The sequence below is a fragment of the Gracilinanus agilis genome, chromosome 3 (assembly GCF_016433145.1).
Source record: "Gracilinanus agilis isolate LMUSP501 chromosome 3, AgileGrace, whole genome shotgun sequence".
NCBI classification, from domain to species: domain Eukaryota; kingdom Metazoa; phylum Chordata; class Mammalia; order Didelphimorphia; family Didelphidae; genus Gracilinanus; species Gracilinanus agilis.
Window position 1 is genome coordinate 262,892,729 of NC_058132.1, and position 19,761 is coordinate 262,912,489.

The window sequence follows — 19,761 nt, forward strand, 5'->3', positions numbered from 1 at the left end:
AAGAGCTGCTCATCTACATAAGTGCAGAAAAATCCCTATACCTAGGAGAACACAAATCTGAAATAACAACAATAGAAGCTGTTAAAAGAAATGCAGAACGTCCGTGGTCCTCCTTAGGCTATACCATTTATGTTTTCTCCATCAAGTTGCCAAAAATCACTCTGCTGAGCTAATGACCTTTAAGTAAGGTTAGAGCAGTGGTTCCCAAACTTTTTTGGCCTACCGCCCCCTTTCCAGAAAAAATATTACTTAGTGCCCCCTGTCATATACTATCACCACCCCCTTACAGTTATTCATCACCCCCAAATGCACCTGTGGCCATCACCAGCCCCCACTGGATAGCTGCAGCACCCACCAGGAGGTGGCACCCATTTTGGGAATCACTGGGTATGGGGAAGGGAAAGGAAAATGAAGAAAGTAAGAGCTTGAGAAGTTATAATCCTTTTGACTGTGGTTTACAACTGAGCACATAACACCCAAGTCTTCCCTTAGGTACTAGCTTTAAAACAATATAATTGCATTAATAGCTCTGGGTTGTAGGCATTATGTACAAAAAGAAGATGATATTAAAAAAAATGGTACTTACCAAACCTTACTAATAGATTGGTCATCATTTAAATTGGAAGCTTTCTTGACTACCTATTGAATAAATACATTCAGACTTGGCAAGCAATTAAATATTGTAAACAAAATTACAGTAGGGATATTTATCTATTTAAGGGAACAGAAAAGCTTATTAATTTACATTCAAACGATGGCATTATATCCTAAATATTTATTATAAAAACAGTAGTCAGAAGGGAGCCAGGATAACTTCATCTAGAACAGGTATTGCCAAAAAAATGATATGCATTTTTGACAGGTTTACTACAGCTGCAGAGTTCAGTGGCTTAAGTTTACCTAGAATTTAAAAAAAAAGTTTTTTTAAACTAATTGTGTTATCCTTCTAAATGAGATGCTGAAATATGGGCCAAATAGAAAGTTTAGTTATGTGAATGAATGACAAAGTATTTAAATATTTACTATGTGCCAAACATAGATACAAATGAAAAAAAGCAAAGACTGTAATTAGGGCATAGATTCTAATGAGGAGGATCATATACAGTGAGGACTGGCGGACTGGGAAGGGGATTTTGGTATGGAAAGTTCCTGGAATAGTGATTGGGCTAATGGAGATTGGCACACCCAATCCAAAAACAATGAAGGTGTGAGTTCTTGATTCCAGAAGGGAATGGGAGTGACACAAAGCTGCAGGGAGCAGGAAGGAAGAAGAAAAGGCAGCTGGTGATGGTCTTGAAAGAAGTGGGCTAGGGCAGCTGGGTGGCACAGTGGATAAAAAGTCAAGCCTATAGACCGGCAATTCAGAGACAGAAGTTAAGGGTTTTTTAAAAAATAACATAAAAATTTCTTTAAAGAAAGAAATGGGCTGATAGGAGAATTGGGAGTAAGGTGAAGAGAATTCTGGCTGTAGCTTTTACTCAAAACAGTAGTCTAGATGAGGTAATTACCAAAAAGGAGAGGCAGGCCAGCCAGGTACAAGTTATTCCTGGGTGGGAAAGATAGCCATACTATAAAGGAGATGGCCAGAAATCCTGGATTGGATCATGATGTGGCCTAAAGAATTGATGGCTCAGTACTGTGTTTGTCATATAATGTACTGAAAATAGTTGATGACAAAGTCAGAATCCAAAGAGATCTTAGCAAGCTAGAAGAATGGGCCAGCTAGGTTGCATAGTGGGTAGAGTAAAAAATTATGATGTTCAACCGAGACAAATATGAAGTCTTCAATATTGTTTAGTCATTTCAATCCTATCTGACTCTTTAAGACTCCATTTGGGATTTTCTTGGCAAAGACACTGGAATGGTTTGTCATTTCCTTTTCCGCCTCATTTTATACATGAGGAGCCAAAACAAATGGGATTAAGTGACTTGGCCAGCTCACATAGCTAGTAAATTTCTGAGGTCAGATTTGAACTTACGAAGATCAGTCATCCTAACCTCCAGGTCCGACATTCTATCTACTGTACTACTTAGGTCCCCCAAAATCTTCAATACAGATAAAGAATGATATGACTACACATCCAATCATCTGAATATAATCTGGAGGATTAATGCAAGCTCAACATGAGTCCAAAGTATAAAGCAATGGTCGAAAAAACTAATGTAAAAAATTGATAAAATAGATTTTTTTTTTTTAATTTTAAAGGTAACATGATCTTAGAGAATCTTAAGAGAAACATAGTGTCCAGGACTAGAAAAGTATTCTGATCTGGTCAGACTACATCAGAAGTATCATGTTTAGTTCTGGTCACCATATTAGTAAGCGATTAGTGTAGGGAAAGTCCTAAAAATCATGTGACATAAAGATCTACCAGAACTACAGTGGTTGGTTTTCCTTAGAGAAAAATAAGATTTAATTGGGACTTGATAACTTGAAGTCAGGGGATTTGAAAGGCTACAATATAGATTAAATATGGAACTTTTTTTGTTTGGCCCCAGAGGGCAAAGCTAGAAAACATGGGCAGAAATTAGAAATAGGGGAAGGTAGACTTAATGAAAGGAAAAGCTTTCATAACAATTAGCGCTAACTAAAAGCAGGATGGATTGTCTCAGAAAGCTGTGGGTTCATTCTCAATAAGAATCAAAAGATGAATGAAAACTTGGTGGGTAGGTTGTATTCTGCAAGACAGCTGGGGATGGGCTAGGCTGTAAATGGCATTCTTGTTTATTTATGGGTTGAATGAAATATCCTGAGATCCTTTTTGACACTATTAGTATTGTATTTGTGATTATGAAGTCTTTCTAATTTATTCACTTAAGCAGAACATCTCATAAATGCTTGGTACACCTAATTCTCTGTTAAAGTAAGCATTTGAAATTTTAACAATATTTGTAATTCAGACTCTCACTATTTCAAACCAACTTTCCACCCCATTTCTAACCTCCTAAATTGTACTTAATTAATAGTAACAAGGTTTTACAAAAATTCACTCACTGTCACCCATCTGAGATGAAAGCTTTCTGGTAAACAAAGATGTGAAATCTATTTATGTTGTTGGCCTTAGGGGAGCTTAACTACAGTTAAATATGATGTGAACTGAAGGGTGTGTTCCAAAGTCTCTCTCCCTTTTGATCTGAGGTATGCATCTTCAAGATCCCCTTTTTAAAATGCAAATATATTTCTTGTGAGAAATAACATATTTTACCTATATATCTTGTAACATTTCATTAATTGGTTCAGTTAGAACACTCAGGAAATGGGATATAGGACAGAAAAAAATTGATCTTATCAACTTTAAAAGATAAGGGGCTTTGAAAGGGTAGTTAGACCTTGTTGCTCTGTTGTTTCTCAGTTGTGCACAACTCTTTGGAGTTTTCCTACCAAAGATACTAAAGTAGTTTGTTATTTCCTTCTCCAATTTATTTTCCAGATGAGGAAACTGAGGTAAACGGGATTTAGTAACTTGCCCAAGGTAACCCAGCTAGTAAGTGTCTGAAGCCAGATTTGAAATGAGTCTTCCTGACTTGGTACTCTAGCACTGTGCCACCTTGCTTCCTTAGACAGATCTTAATGAATCACCACCATATGTGGCTCTCAAAAGTCAGACATCAGTATGTCAGTCAATCAATAGAAATCTCTTAAGCACATATGCTAAAGGCTAGGGATGCAAAAAGAAACAAAAGCCAATCCTTCAAGGAGCTTACAATTTAAGAAGGGAGTCAATGGGCAATCAAAAATATACAAAGCAAGTGATATACAGGATAAAATTAACATAGGGAAGTCACTAGAATTAATAGGGTTTGGGGAAGCTTTTCATGAAAAGATGGGATTTTAATTGTGACTTAAAAGAAGTCAGGGTGGTCAGTAGGTAAGCATGAGAAGAGAAAGCATTTGAGGTGTGGCAGACAGCTAGAGAAAATGCCTGGAGCCAAGTAGTTTCTTGGTCATATGATAGTCAGAGGCCAGAGGCACTGAATCAGAAAAAAAATAAGGTATAAGAAGCCTAGAAAGGTGGGATGGAGCTAGGTTATAAAGGGCTTAATTTTGAATGTCACACAGAGCATTTCCTAGTTAATCCTGGAGACAATAGGGAGCCACTGGAATTTATTGAGTGGGGTCAGGATGGCATGATTATACCTACACTTTAGGAAAACTACTTGAGTAACTGAAGGATGAATTGGAGTGGGAAGAGATTTGAAGCAGGTGGGGCCCCTCAACAGACCTTTACAATAGTCCATGAAGAGAAAGGAGCATATTCTAGGCTGCAAAAGTGAGGGCGACAAGTCCTGGCAGTAGCTTGAATATTGGTGGGGAGGGGGGAGGTGCTAAGAAACAGCAAGGAGTCCAGGATGACTCTTAGGTTGTCAGTGATAGGGAAGGTGCTGGGTAGGAGATTAGAGGAAAAGATAATGAGTTCTGATTTAGATGAACTGAATTTAAGATGTCTACTGGACATCCAGTTTGAGATGTCTGAATCAGGCAGTTGGAGATGCAAGATTAGAGGTCAGCAGAGAGATTGGGGCAGGATAGGAAGATTTGATAATTGTCAGCATGGAGATAAATAGCAATTAAATCCACGGGAGCTGATGAAACCACCATCATAAGTGGTCTAAACAAGTGTGAGAGCCATGAGAGGGGACTGGAACTAAACAATAATTATACTTAACATATATGTGCAGCACTTTTCCTTAAAGTGCTTTATCAATATTATCTCATTTGTTTCTCACAACAAACCTGTGATTTAGATACTATTATTATCCCCATTTTACAGAATAAAAATAGTCTGTCAGGTTAAATGATTTGCCTGGTGTCACACAGCTAATAAATATCTGAAGTAGGATTAGATCTCAGGGATTCCTAACGCAAAAGCCAGCACTCTTTTTACTATGCCAAATGACCGTTAAAAGAAATGTTAGGAGAAGTACCCAAGATGAATTTTATCTATGTCATAATTTCACCTAGGGCCAGCCAACCATGGGGTCAATATTGGCACCTATTGGGGGCTAACTTTGTATTATTGCTTTTCTGTGTGTAATTTTGTTTCAAGTTACATGATTTGATTCATAAAGTAGCTAAGGCATTATTTATAACAATGTTATAAGATTAGGATTGCCCTAAGGTTTTTGCACCCTAGGCAAAGTGCACATTTGTACCTTTAATATATACTATTTTATTAAGAGATACCAATTTTGGTGGTCCCCTAACCCTTTGCTTCCCCACCAAGTTTGACAGGGCCTTAGACTGGCCCTAAAGACTATTAATATAGTTGCAATCCATTATGGTCCTAAACAAGTAAAAATAAATTCTTCCAGGGGAAAAATATTATGTGCTCAAATGGGCTAATCAGGGAAGCTTCATCACACGAAGGAAAAAGCTCTTTGGTATTTGGGTCTAGAATAAAATTACCAAATCACAGAATCATCAAGTTGGAAAGAAATTTGAGAGATTAGCTCATCTACTTCTGTGATTCTCAGCAGGATTTTACCTAACTTATTCTAAGTATTTAACTTTTCTGTTTCTAAAGACTTCAGAAAAGTTTCTATAACCTGCCTGGTTTTCTATCTATAGAACTTCATTCTCTTCTCTCATAACTTATGCCTATTTCCTTTTGCTATAAACTTAATTAAGCCCAAAAGTGTGGTTGGCCACCACCCAGATGCATAATATTTCCTAATCTCTATCAATAATAGCTACTAATATACATAAAGTAGTCATTATGTCACATCTTAGACTTCTTATAGGCATTGAGAACCAGATGGGCTAAGGAAAACCATATGGAGACTGAAAGGGGACCTTGAGAGATCTAAAGGCTGTTACTCTGACTTCATATGGAGCCATGCCTGACAGATGATAATCCAAACTATTTAAAAATACTTTTCTATTAATTTTACCCTGTAAACCATGTCAGATGGGCTAGTGGATAGACTACTGGGCCTCTCCAGTCAGGAAGATTCATCTCCGTGAATTCAAATGTGGCCTCAGACACTTAGTAGATATTTAATCCCAGGCAAGTCACTTAACCCTGTTTGCTTCAGTTTCCCCATCTGCTAAATGAGCTGGAGAAGGAAATGGAAAACCACTCTCTTAAAGAAAAACCCAAATGGGGTCATGAAGTCAAACATGACTGAAAAATGTCTGAACAACATTTCAATACTTAGTTACTTTTTTAAACCTATAGTTTTATAAATGTTTCTTTTCCCATTAAGCTGATAACAACTTCTCTGTTAATTAGTTTCATGAGTTGCAGTGGTCAAAACATATTTCACCATTTGTGACCAACCCTCTCACGAGGATCCTTTTTAAACTAGTCTGATACTTGCATTGAAGTCTGCCAACTGACCTACGCTCAGAACTTTTTACCCAGCCAGAGCCTGAGCTTGAGCTCAATAGTCTATTCTCTGAGAAGCCAGTCACCTCCACACAATGACTGGAGCAAACTTGAAATGGATTTACTATTTTCCTATTACAAAATTAAATCCTTTTTTAGGCAGATAGCCTAAACGTTACAATGGATGTAAGTAAACTACAATAGATTACTAACACATCATCAAAAACAAACCTTAAAATGAAGCAAAGTGGGCACATTATAAAAGCAAGGGCTAACAGAGAAATTGACTTGAATTTTGCATTGACTTCTACAGATTTTTTAAATAGCCAGAAGAAGACCTCTAGTATCTCGGATAGGTCCTCTGTGGAAATACTAGGTAGAAAAACATGGACAAAAGTCATTCGAGATGAAAAGTTATCAATGATCCACATGCATTCGAGGAGAAAGCACCTGTCTCAATCAGAATACAGATCCATCAAAATACTAGCCTACTACACCTATTACTATTACCACCTAAACAAGGTGCTATGGCACTATATGTAGCCTATGGTGTGTTATTGCTCCCTGGGATTTTTTCTGACACACAAAAGCAACTAGAGACCAGTAACTTATGAAATAGGAGAAATCAAAATAAGCTTTAATAAAATTACCAATCAACAAGAATTTATTAATCACCTATTTTGTCATAAGGCCCTATGCTGGGTCCTGGAAAAAAAAAAAAGGAAAACAGAGAAATAAAGTAAAACAAAGATGGAAGCATTTCTACCAGCAAGGGCCTTACATTCTACCAGGGGAATAATAGGTATACATATAAGTCTAAACAAAATAAATAGAAATAATAAATACAAGATAATTCTGAGAGATGAGATAGTACTGCTAGGTAGAGGCATTGGAACAGATCTTATGTAGGATATTGAACTGAGCTTTCAGAGAAACAAGGGATTATAAGAAGTGAAGGTAAAGATAAAGAACATGCCAAGTACATGAGGATAGAATGTATAAAGGCATGGAAATGAATGGAAAACAAACAGATAAATGATGATACGAGATCATTATTGTGAGCCAAGGAATTTTGAGAAAGGTAGTCCTAGTTTGATGTCTTTTATAGTTCATTTTATATCTTCTGTATCCCCTCAGTTAATTTTTATTTAACCATCAGTATTATAAATGTTTTTTTTCTATATGCAAAAGTACAATTTCTTTAAATACTACAAATGCTGTGAAGACTTACTTGCAACACAAAAAGGCCCAATCCTCAAGTCATTCAATGGAAAATGAGAACATCTACACTCACTTAATTTCAGCTCAGTTAGAAAAATGGTCATTCCATGTGTCACAGAATCCTGGATTAGCTCATAGGAAATATGCCTATTTAATGGCAATCAGCATAAAATGATATTTTGTTTCATTATAATTTTAAATTAATGTTTTCCTTGTCCACTTTGCCCTCAATGGTTTGCTATTTCAAGCAAGTTTTATAATTTGAATTCAGCTCTTGATGTGAAAAATATTTGAATTTTTAATCACATTATTTTACATGCATAATTGCTACATTAACAATGAATAGATTAGTAGTAACATTTTTAATAAAGCTGGCCTTTAGAAATGTGAACAAAGCTGTTCACATTCTTTAGAATTAGTCATTTCATTTTCAGCTTGAAGAACTTCATATCACTTGGTAGAAACTCTTAAGAAACATTGGGGAAAATGAATACTGACATTAAGTGGATTTGACTAGTCATTAATATTTTCCTAATGGTGAATAACTAGTCAGACAAGTACATGAACAAATCTTTCATTTTTCTAATTATTGCATCCTCAGCTACCACACGACCTATGACAACTTATTTCAGCATCATTGATGCATATTAACAATACAGTTGTCAAAAATAATATCATTTGTAGAGAACATTAAAGATGTTTAAGTACTTTATATGTATGATCTCATTTGAAGCTCACAACATCTCTGCAAGGTAGGTGTTACAGACATGCTTGTCACCATTTTAAAGATGAGAAAATTGAGATTCAAAGATGTCAGTTTACTTGCCACTAATAATCTGCTGAAAATCATTTTTCAAAGGATAGTATTCATTTCTTTCAAACTATTATACTCTCCCCATACTAGTGATTCTAAACCTTTAGGTTTCACTATATAAGCACCATTCTCTTTCCTCCTTTATGTCTGTGTTCCTAGTCCCTTCACCCTTATGCTTTCAATGTCCCACTCCAGATGTCTTTAGCCCTTCCACTCTACTCTGCATAAAACCTGTTCCATAGTTAAGAAACTTGCTTTCATGTAAACCTTTTTTCTTTCTTTCTCCCTCCATCTTCTTGGACTCACTTGGACCTAGCTCCATTCCAATGACACAGCTTCCAGAACAACACTTGCTGCACCATTGGCCCCCATTACTATTTTCAGATTTTCCCTTCATCATCATTCAGTAATCTCACCTTTTTTGAGGTTCATTCCATCCATATTAAATTACCTAATCAAAATTCTTGGTAACTGCTATGTGTTGAAGCCCAACACACTTGCTTTCTTTCCTTGTACAGTGCCAAACTTTCCTCTCCAATTCCTGCTTTCATAGCATATCAACATATATGTTGGTTTTCTGTTGTATCTGACGCTTCATGACCCCATTTGGTATTTTCTTGGCAAAGAGACTGCAATAGTATGTCATTTCCTTCTCCAGCTCATTTTACAGATAAGGAAAAAAGAGACAGTTAAGTGACTTTTCCAGAGTTACATAGCTAGTTTAAAGTCTGAAGCTAGATTTGAATTCATGAAGATGAATCTTCCTATCTCCAGGCCTGGCACTCTATCCCCTATATACCTAGCTGCCCTAACAACGTACATACTGATACTTAAACATCCTAATTTCTAAGTTCCAATTTATTCATTTCCCATGACCTATTCCTCCACCCCACCTCAGCAATAAAATGAGGTTATATCTTGAAGTCTTGCCATCATTCACAAATCTTCTGTGTTTGTGAGCCATGAAATTCCTTTATCTGACCAAAATCTTTTATCATTTTATCTCTCACTCTGTCTTAAAAGGTCTTACCCTATTCTTTTTCTTCACTATGACCTATAATATCTCCACCACTCTGTTTTTTCCCAGCCCATCACTTATGCACTGGCTATACTCTCATTCCTTCTCCATCTTAACCTCTTGGTGGACCAATAAGATTCCACATTGTCTTCTACTCTTGATTCCCTGGTGGCTTTTTTTTCCTTTCAGCTCTCTTGCCCCACCAAAGCTTAGTCTTGTGTTATTCCCACCATCTTTCCTTTGCTCCTATTTTGAAACTATTCAACAGAACTGGGAAAAATCACAAACCATGCTGACTGGATCCACTACAAATTTAAATTACATCATTTACCTTCCTAATGGATCCCATTCCACAGTAGCTTATCAAAACTTTTCATACCTCCTCAAATCTTCCAAGATTCTCCCTCCTTCCACCTTCTCAACTAAAGATCTTTCCTCATTATTTCATTGAAAAAAATTGAGAACATTTGCCAAGAGATCTTTTTTATTTCATCCTTAAATTCTCATATCACTCAGACATTATCTCCCTATCTCTTCCTTCATCTGTTTCACATGAAGTGGTGGCCCTTATCTTGCCAACGTAGACTCCATAAACCCATATATATGATCCCATTTCATCCAATCTGATCCAATACTCCCCCTATCATTCGTATGTGGATGATTCTCAAATCTAATTGTCCAGCCTTAGCTTCTTTCCAGTCTCATATCACTGATTACCTCTTTTCTCAAAAGGTATGTTCCATGGACATCTTAAATTCAGTATGTTCAAAACTGAATTCATTATCTTTTCCTCAAAGTAATCTCTTTTTCCTACCTTCTCTATTTCTGTTGAGGATATCACAAATTACCCAGTCACCTAGACTCATACCTAAAGTCTCATCCCAGACTCTATTCTTTCTAACCACCCCCATACAATATTTCCAAGTCCTATTGAGTCTAACTTTAAGAAATCTCTCATGTGCACACTCTTCTCTTCTCTAACAACTGCCACAACACTAGTATAAGTCATTATCACATCAAACTTGTAATAGCAATAGCTTTTGATCAGTCTCCTTATATCTTTCATTCTAGTCCATCTTCTACTCAGAAGATCTTCCTGAAATGCATATATGACCATTTCACCTCCCCTCTCACTACTGAATAAACACCAGTGACTCCCTTTTACCTTCAAGATCAAATAAAATCTCTAGTTTTAAAGACCTTTGTAACTCAGTTTCTTCATATCTTTCCAGTCTTATTACACTTTACTCCCTTCAATATACTCTACAACATTGACCTCCATGCTATTCTTCACACAAGACATTCCATTTCCTAACTCTATGCATTTTTGCTGGCTCCCTCTTCATCTCTACCTCCAGACTTCCCCACTTCCTTCAAAATAAAATCTGACCTCTTGCAAGAAGCCTTTCTTATTTCCCCATAATGCTAGTGCTTTCCTACTGAGATTACCTCCTATGTGAATAGGAGAATATAATATATATGAGCCCCTTGAGATCAGGGTCTAGTTTTACCTTTCTTTCCATCTCTAATACTTAGCTCAGTACCTGGTACTTAGTAACTACTTACTTACATATTAAATACAGCTAGGTGGCACAGTGTATAGAGCATTTGACTTGAAGTGAGAAATTTAAAAAAAAAATTTAATTTAAACCTGGTCTCAGAGACTTAATAGTTCTGTGACCTTGAGTAATTCACTTAACCTTTCTCAGCCTCAGATTCCTCCTCTGTAAATTAGGCATAATAATAACACCTGTTTCCCAGGGTTCTTATACAATCAAATTAGGAAATATTTGTAAAGTGCTTTACAAACCTTAAATAACTATTTAAATTTTATTTTATTATTATAAAATTAATTAAATAGTAATAACTATTATTATTAACTGACGCTCATTGATTGACAAACCTGTGTATGACAACACAAATAAATTTTTCATATTCACAGCTGCCATTTCTAATATTGGCTCACCTGTGCCAAATTTTTCCCAATAATTAGTCTACTCAAATACTAGTCTTGTGGACAATTTTCATAAACAATAAGCAACATGCTTATTAATTTATTATTAACTTGTCTCTAACTCTATCCTTTCAATTTGCACTTTCTTTACATACAATATGCATGCATCCTACCTACCAACAAGATTTTGAAAATTCAAACGCCTAATTCAATCCTGATCCAAGGCAAGTTTAAAAAAAATAAAATCCATGTATGCTGATCTTTGCATTACACTGATATAGTGTGTCCCAATGTATTGTTTAGCAAGTTATTAGGACAAGAAAACTACACATACTCCCAGTTTCTCCTGAAAAAGTCTCTAAAATGTTCTTTCTCTTATGTGTTGATGGTAAATTCCTCACACATCAGACAAACTTATAACCATTTCAAAGTACCACTGTGCATTACAATGACAAATGAATGTGCAAAGATACACCAAAAAAAATTATATGACCATGGACAAGTCACATATTCTGAATTACTTCAACTATAAAATTGGTGTAATGGTATTTATGCTAACTACTTAATATCATTTGTAAGGAAAGTGCTCTGTAAACCTAAAGTGCTATATAAATGTTAGCTATTATTATTATTATTATAACAACTATTTTCTTTTTGTTAATGTTGAGACTATCATTAAATGCTTTCAAACTCTATGGGATTATAGTTGAATTATAGACCAATCTTATTTGCTTATTTCCCAACAAAAGCTTGGATGAACACTTTTGCAGGGATCCTTGCCTTTAGATGGATATATGTATGTATGTATATGTACACATATTTGCATCCTTAGCCATAATTTGCATATTATCCATTGGTAATCAAGCATAAGATTTTTCTTTTTATGGCAGAATACATTTAATTGTGCAAAACAAGTCTATGTCAAAAATCTAATACCAATATGTACCATTTAATTTCTTCCTATAATCTTGTTTTGCAAATAAAATGAATACAAACTACTATTTAAATATATATTTAGAGTACAAATATATTCGATGGAAGTAGTTTTTCATCTCCATTATGAACAAAGCAAATTAAAGAACCTGTGATTAAACATCAGCCTAGTGGATAGGCCAGCTGTATGAAAAAATATCCTTACAATGATAGCTATTAAACATTGAAATCAGTTCTGAATTCTGGAAGTCTTTGATAATATAGTTGTTTTCATGTGTCTTCAAGGTCTTTCATATAGGTCAGTCTCCTGGAAGGAATGCAAGACACATTATAAAATTATAGAATTGGAATGATTACCTGATCTAATTTTACAAATGAGGGAACTGTCATTGATATATTAAGTAATTTTTTTTCTATTTTACATTAGTTCACAGTTATGAAGTGGAAGAGCTGAGATTAGAAAGTAGCATACCTTATACTATTTCATACTGGTAATTTTTCACAAACCCTTACAACCTCTTGAATTTTTTTCTGTGATAGCACAGAAAACCTGATCATAAAAAAATGGAAAAGTAATGTGACTTATAAAGCTAAGCAGTGGACAAAGACTAATAAGATATTAATTCAAATTCTAATATTGGCACTTACTGATTTGGAGTATTGCTCCTTAACAGGGAAGCTACTGTAAGCAACAGATTTGAAGAGTAATTTGGAATGAGATCCAAATTAAGAAGCATTGACTTGTGCTATTTGCTACCCACCAAAAAATTTGAATTTATAGCATGATGACAGGATAGAACAGATTGCATTAGTTTTTAGTTCCCTTTCAGCCTTCCAGCCTTTATCATGACAACCAAAAGCTCAATGTTTCTTTTTCCTTATTTACAAGGGAAGAATAAAATCCCCCAAAAGCATTTGTTGTTACTTTTCATCTACTTGTAGTACAATATAGAATAAAGATCCCAAAAACCCAAGTTTGAAATAAAAAGTTAGAACATTTTTTAATGTAGTCACTGAATTTGTTGCATTCACATATTTTTGGGCATTATAATTAATTGAGTATTTGAAAGTAAAGTGTACTGGCAAGTTCTTGGGCATAATTTTTGTCTCATAAATGGAATTCACAAAGTGAATGACAATAAGGCGATAACATGCCAAAATCTGGGGGATAAAGCCAAAGCAGTTCTTAGGAGAAATTTTATATCTCTAAATGTTTACATCAGTGAAAGAGAGAAAGAACAGATCAATGAACTGGGCATGCAATTTTAAAAAATTAGAAAAAGAACAATTTTTAAATTCCCAATTAAACACCAAATTAGAAATCCTGAAAGTCAAAGGAGAGACTAATAAAATTGAAAGTAAGAAAACCCATTGAACTAATATATAAGACAAGGAGTTGATTTTATAATTTAAAAAAATATATAAAAATTAGTTTTCTTCTTTTTTTATCAAATTAATCAAATTACCAGTATCAAAAATGAAAAGGGTGAATTCATACCCATTGAAGAGGAAATTAAAGCACTTATTATGTTATTTTATCTAATCATTTCAAAAAATCTGACAATATAAGCAAAATAGAGGAATATTTTTAAAATATAAATTGCCCATATTAATATAAGATGAAATATAATACTTAAATAACTCCATCACAGAAAAAGAAATTGAACAAGTCACAAATGAATTCCCTAAGAAAAAAGTGTCATATAAAGAACAATCAATTCCAATAATATATAAACTATTTGGGGAAATAGTCTACCAAATTCCTTTTTTAACATAAATATGGTACTGATTCCTAAACCAGGAAGAGAAAAAGAAAAAGAAAACTATAGATCAAACTCCCTAATTGATGCAAAAAAAATTTTAAATAAAATACTAGCAAGGAGATTGCATCGATATATCATAACAGATATTCATTATATCCCACTGTGACCAGGCAGCTTTTATACCAGGAATGTAGAATGGTTTAACATTAGGAAAACCATCAGCATAATTGACCATATCAAAAAGAAAATCAACAGAAACCATATGATTATCTCAATATATGCAGAAACAGCTTTAGACAAAATTCAACACCCATTCCTATTAAAAACACCAGAAAACATTGGATTAAATGGAACATTTCTCATAATGATAAATAGCATCTATCTAAAACCATCATGAGGATAAATTATAAGCCTTCCCAATAAGATCAGGAATGAATCAAGGATATCCATTATCAACACTATTCTTCAATATTCTTCTAGAAATGCTAACTAAAAAAATAAGATAAGAAGAAATTAAAAGAATTATAATAGGTAATGAGGAAATAAAGTTCTCACTCTTTGCAGATGATATAATGATATATTTACAGAATCCTAAAGAATCAATCAAAAACCTAATCAAAATAGTTAACTTTTCCCCCTCAGCTTGGTTTAGAACATATATAGCTTTCATTTGGGATTATTTTTTTTTTAATTCTATAATCTCTAGGTAGAGATGTGGTGCAATACAGTAAAGAGGGCTGGCCTTGGAATTAGAACTGTGTTTAAGACATCTCTTTGGCAGATGTTAGTCTTTTTAACCTCTCAATTCTACCACCGCCACCTCCACAACCAGGAAATTCCCTGAGATTATAAATTTTAGACATCTATATCAATGGAAAAAAATGTCTGCAAAGGAAACAGGCATCTCAATAAGGTGATATGTTTCCATTAATTCAAGAGTCCTTTACCTGGGCTTTGTAAATTTTAAAAATAATTTAATAATTATATTTCAATATAATTACATTCCTTTGTAGTTCAGTGTATTTTATTTTTACAATTTAAGAACATTATTCTGAGAAAGGGTACATACATTCCACAGAATTGCCAGAGGAGTCCTTGACACCAAAAAGATTAAAGGTTCCTTACTTAACTGAAGATGATAAAACAACAATAGATCACAACTTCCAGGGTTATTCTAGAAGGGAACTAAGGGAAGATGGACTAAGTGAATTCCAAATTAGCTTCCAATTTTTAGATGATTTTATTCTATCACAAAAATTCTATCCCAAAGATAAATAGCTACCTGTGGCTTAAGAAGACCTGGACATAGGGAGCTCATATTAAAAATTTTGGAACTCAAAGGAATTTATCCACTATTAAGAAAACTGGCATAACTGAATACCTAAAGAATTGTCATTTCACAGAAGAAGCCAGTTATGACTATATGCATTAAAATAAAACTCTTAACTTAGCCTCTGAGTCCTTGACATTCTGGTAAGGGAAGTTTAAAATCTCATTCAATCATTTAAAAGAAATTGCTAGTTCAGAGATGTACAAGATGCTCAAGATTAGATGATTATTTGACTGCATGTGCATCTTGGGAATTGCCCATATTCATTGTTTCTTTTTCACATCATTTGAAAAGATGTAAAAGATAGCTTTTGTTTGGTGTTGTTCCACTGCATAACCACTCATTTCTCTCTATGTTCTGACTGTAGTAACCCATTTCCATGATTTCCCCATTACCCTAAACTGTTACTTTCTACTGTACAAAATAGTCTACAGGAGGATCTCTCTTTACAAGGATCAACTACAGTAACTATAGTCAGGAACCATAACTTGTTCCTTGTAGGAGCTTAGTGAATATGTGCTGAATTCTAATTCAAGGTGAAAAGTCAACTAAAAGCTGAGATGCTAACAATGAAATAAGATAGGTTCTACATTCACAAGCTAATAATGGAAAAATATGAATCATAATACAAGTCAGAATTATAATAATTGCAAAAGAAAAGTTAAAATTTCTATGAGAAATTTGTCAGTGGAATATCATTCATCCATGGAAACACCAGAGAGGATTTCATGGAGGAGGCAGAACCCTAACTGAATCTTATAGGGTGAAAGAAATAACTAAAAAATAATTTTTCATTTTCAGTAAGTAACTTGTCTATTAATTAGATATGGGTTACTATGTAGTTTCACTTGAAAAGGATGTTTTCCCAAATGAAAATTACAAATACAGAAGACCCATATTTTACCATAACTGGTTACTACACAAAGTCAAATATATTATGGGATAAACTATGTCTCTAAAGCAAAACTGTCTTTAGCAAAAGCCTGATCAAATATGATTTGTCTGAGAGGTAAGTGTTAATTATGTACTCTAAAACTGAGCAAATAAAAATGGGTTTCATCATTCTGAGCAAGATGATGTTCATCAATAAAATTGGCTGAAGCTTCAGAAAAAAATATTCTGGGCAGACTTCTAATGCTGTTAGTTGGTTTTCCCTGGATATTCATTTTCCAAATGTGTCTACTAGAAAAGACATAGTTAAGTGGCTAGAGTGATGAGGCAGGGATCTGAGAATTCAAGTTCTTCCCTTGTTATCCCTCTGAGATTTTGAGACAATCATTTAATTCTCATCTGTAAACTGCAGCAATAAACCTCGAGTCTTTGCTAAGGTGTTATGAGCATTAAGTATTTAAAACCAGTGGATATGAAAAGCGCTATTTTAATATAAAGTGTCACTATAATATAAAAGTAATTATCTTTTGGTGGTACAGTAGTATACTACAGCAACTAACAAAGAATACTCAGGTGTGTTGGCATCAACTAGGGAACAATAGATATGTCAGAGCCATTTTTTATCTTGTCAGAGTAGCATAAGTATTTGTACATGGGCATATATTACTGAACCATAAGAGAACTTCTTCGGTTGTTAAGTCAATATACATTCATCCTTATAGTTCAACAGAAATGGGGACCAACTGATTAGTATTGGTTTCAGAGTAAACCTTGGAACTCTGTTTGACTCTACTACATAATCATTTTCTCTGAATAATCATAAGTAGGTATATCCTATACCATACTCCTCCCACTTCCATATTGGTCTTGTTTTCTTTGTTATATTTATCATGTCAGTTTGCATCTTGATGTACTTGATGACATCTAGTGTTTAAAGATTATTTCTCTTAATTTAAGTATATTCTTAGAACATGCTAATGACATTGGATGATTTTTTTCCAAAACATGCCCAAAGACTCTTTTTCATTTATAAATAAAGTATCTTTTTAGCATTGCTATCTTTGCGACCATCTACAATTTACCTATGAAAGTTGTTTTTATTCAGTTGCCTCAATATGTTAACAAAAAAATAATTCATATTTGTTTTGAAGCATTTCTTTTAAGTAACTGCTTGCCTAGAGTTTTTCAAAATCATATTTTATTTATTTTTAGGTCAATACAACAGTTTGCCCCTAAGCTACTATAAAGATATAGTTGTTTCAACTAACAAATCTCAAACATCTTTCCAGTTACAAAACAAATAAATGGGTCACAATACAAGTGGGGGATACACTCAAATTAAAAGCAATGGGGAACTGAAGAGCGAGCCAGGGAAATTTCTACTGTCAACATGATAAATAATATGTGTAGAGAATTCAAATCTCTACCTGTCAAAGTCTCTGGTGGTTTCTACATGCGGCTAGAAGGCAGGTGTTACCTCCCTTTACAAGGCTGTAACTTTTGGGGGAAAAGTTAGATAAATTGAAAGGTATATATTACTTCTTTTAAGAATTCAAAGTTCCTATTTAATTTCAGAGCCCATACCTTCCTAAATGAAATACCCATGAAATGAAACATGACAAAGAAGGCCAATTCTACCTCAGTCTCTCCTTTTATATAGTCAGAAAGATTGTCCTTACGAAAAATTTCCCCTTCCTAAATCTTCCTTTTCCTTCTCTCTACCCTGTCTTCCATCTTTTATCCCCCAGTATCTGATATAATGAAAACAATCATGTATTGAAAACAGGGATCCTAGGATTACATATCTCCAAATCTTCTGCATTTCCTCAAAGAAGAAAATAGCTATGTGCCAGCTAAAATGAGTATACCTCAACTATAGTAGGCTGTCAGAGAGAATCCACAATGAAATTTATTTTAGCATTTCTTTTAATAGAAAGGTTTTCCTTTGAATCAGGAGGTTTTTATTTTTTAATGGAAATGAAAAGATTACTTTCAGGGTTTATATTCCATTTTATATTCCTTTTTTAAAATGTGGTAATTATTATTCTTAAGTAATTTGAAGGTATTCTGTGAAATAAATATTCACTGCAGTATACAGATTAAATGACTCAGTAATTGATTGGTAACTACTATGTAGCTATAGAATGAGTACATATCCCATGGATTATATAGTACTTATAGTTGACATTGTTTAATAAATCCAAGAAATGAATGTATACTTTGGAGTTATCAGATTTCAAGACCAAACAACCCCCTAAGTGTTTTTTTTTTTTTTAATTATGTGATCTGGTCTTACCATTACATACCAGGAAAATAATAATCATTAGGGGCAAGTAGGTGGCTCGGTGGATTGAGAAACAGACCTAGAGATGGAAGGTCCTGTGTTCACAATTAGCCTCAAGCACTTTCCCCCTCAGTGACCCTGAGCAAGTTATTTAACGTCTATTGCCTAGCCTTTACTCTTCTGCCTTGGAACCAATATACAGTAAAGGTAATGAATGGCTTTAATAAAATAATAATTATTAGAGATATGTAGTTTTTTGTGACATCTAAAAGCTGAAGTGTTAAACTGATATTATAATATGGTTTTAATCTCATACAAAGATACAGCTTCACCTACCAAAAAGAGTCCTAGTCCAGGACTAAAGTCTCTAGTTGAAGTCTAAAAAGTAAAGCATAGTGTCCAAGATACATGGTTCTTAGAATGTCTTTTCCTTATTTGCAGCATATTGTCTCTTTGCAATCTATCTCAGAAGGAAGTGGTTCAGGATCTTAATAAAGAAATGAAATGAATATTTAATTAAAACTTACTCTTGTAATGATCTTGCACTTAAAAGCAATTTTTTTAAAACTTGGGTTTACCATTTGGGAACATGCCTCCTCCTGAGTAGTAACACTTTCTGATGTTGCATATTTGTTTCTGCAGACCACAACATTAATTGGCCTTTTGAAGACAGCTAGGCTTCTGCGATTGGTGAGAGTGGCACGGAAATTGGACCGATATTCTGAATATGGTGCTGCTGTTCTCATGCTTCTCATGTGCATTTTTGCGCTAATTGCACATTGGCTGGCTTGCATTTGGTATGCCATTGGCAATGTAGAAAGGCCTTACCTGATTGACAAAATTGGATGGTTGGATACCTTAGGACAACAAATTGGAAAACGTTACAATCAAAGTGATGCAAGCTCTGGACCATCCATTAAAGACAAATACGTTACAGCACTTTACTTTACCTTCAGCAGTTTAACAAGTGTAGGATTCGGGAATGTGTCTCCTAACACCAATTCGGAGAAAATCTTTTCCATTTGTGTCATGTTGATTGGCTGTAAGTAAAATTTCTGTCTGATTATCAAATAGAATGAGTACCTTGATAACTCTAGGATAAGTCTGTTGTGGATAAAGGGAGGGGAGAAATATAAATGAGGAAAATTGTGGGCATATTGGAACATTATCATATATTTTGTTCTCCAGAATCTGGACAAAACAGACACAATAAAGAACAATAAA

General features: G+C 34.3%; 1 protein-coding gene across 1 annotated transcript in view; it reads left to right on the forward strand.

Moving 5' to 3' along the window:
• The window catches only part of KCNH7 (potassium voltage-gated channel subfamily H member 7), a 606,664-nt gene that overhangs the window by 501,936 nt on the left and 84,967 nt on the right, over positions 1–19,761 (forward strand). The window contains exon 8 of the mRNA XM_044666562.1: positions 19,180–19,579. Coding sequence (XP_044522497.1) covers positions 19,180–19,579 — 400 coding nt within the window. The remainder of the gene's footprint in view (positions 1–19,179; positions 19,580–19,761) is intronic.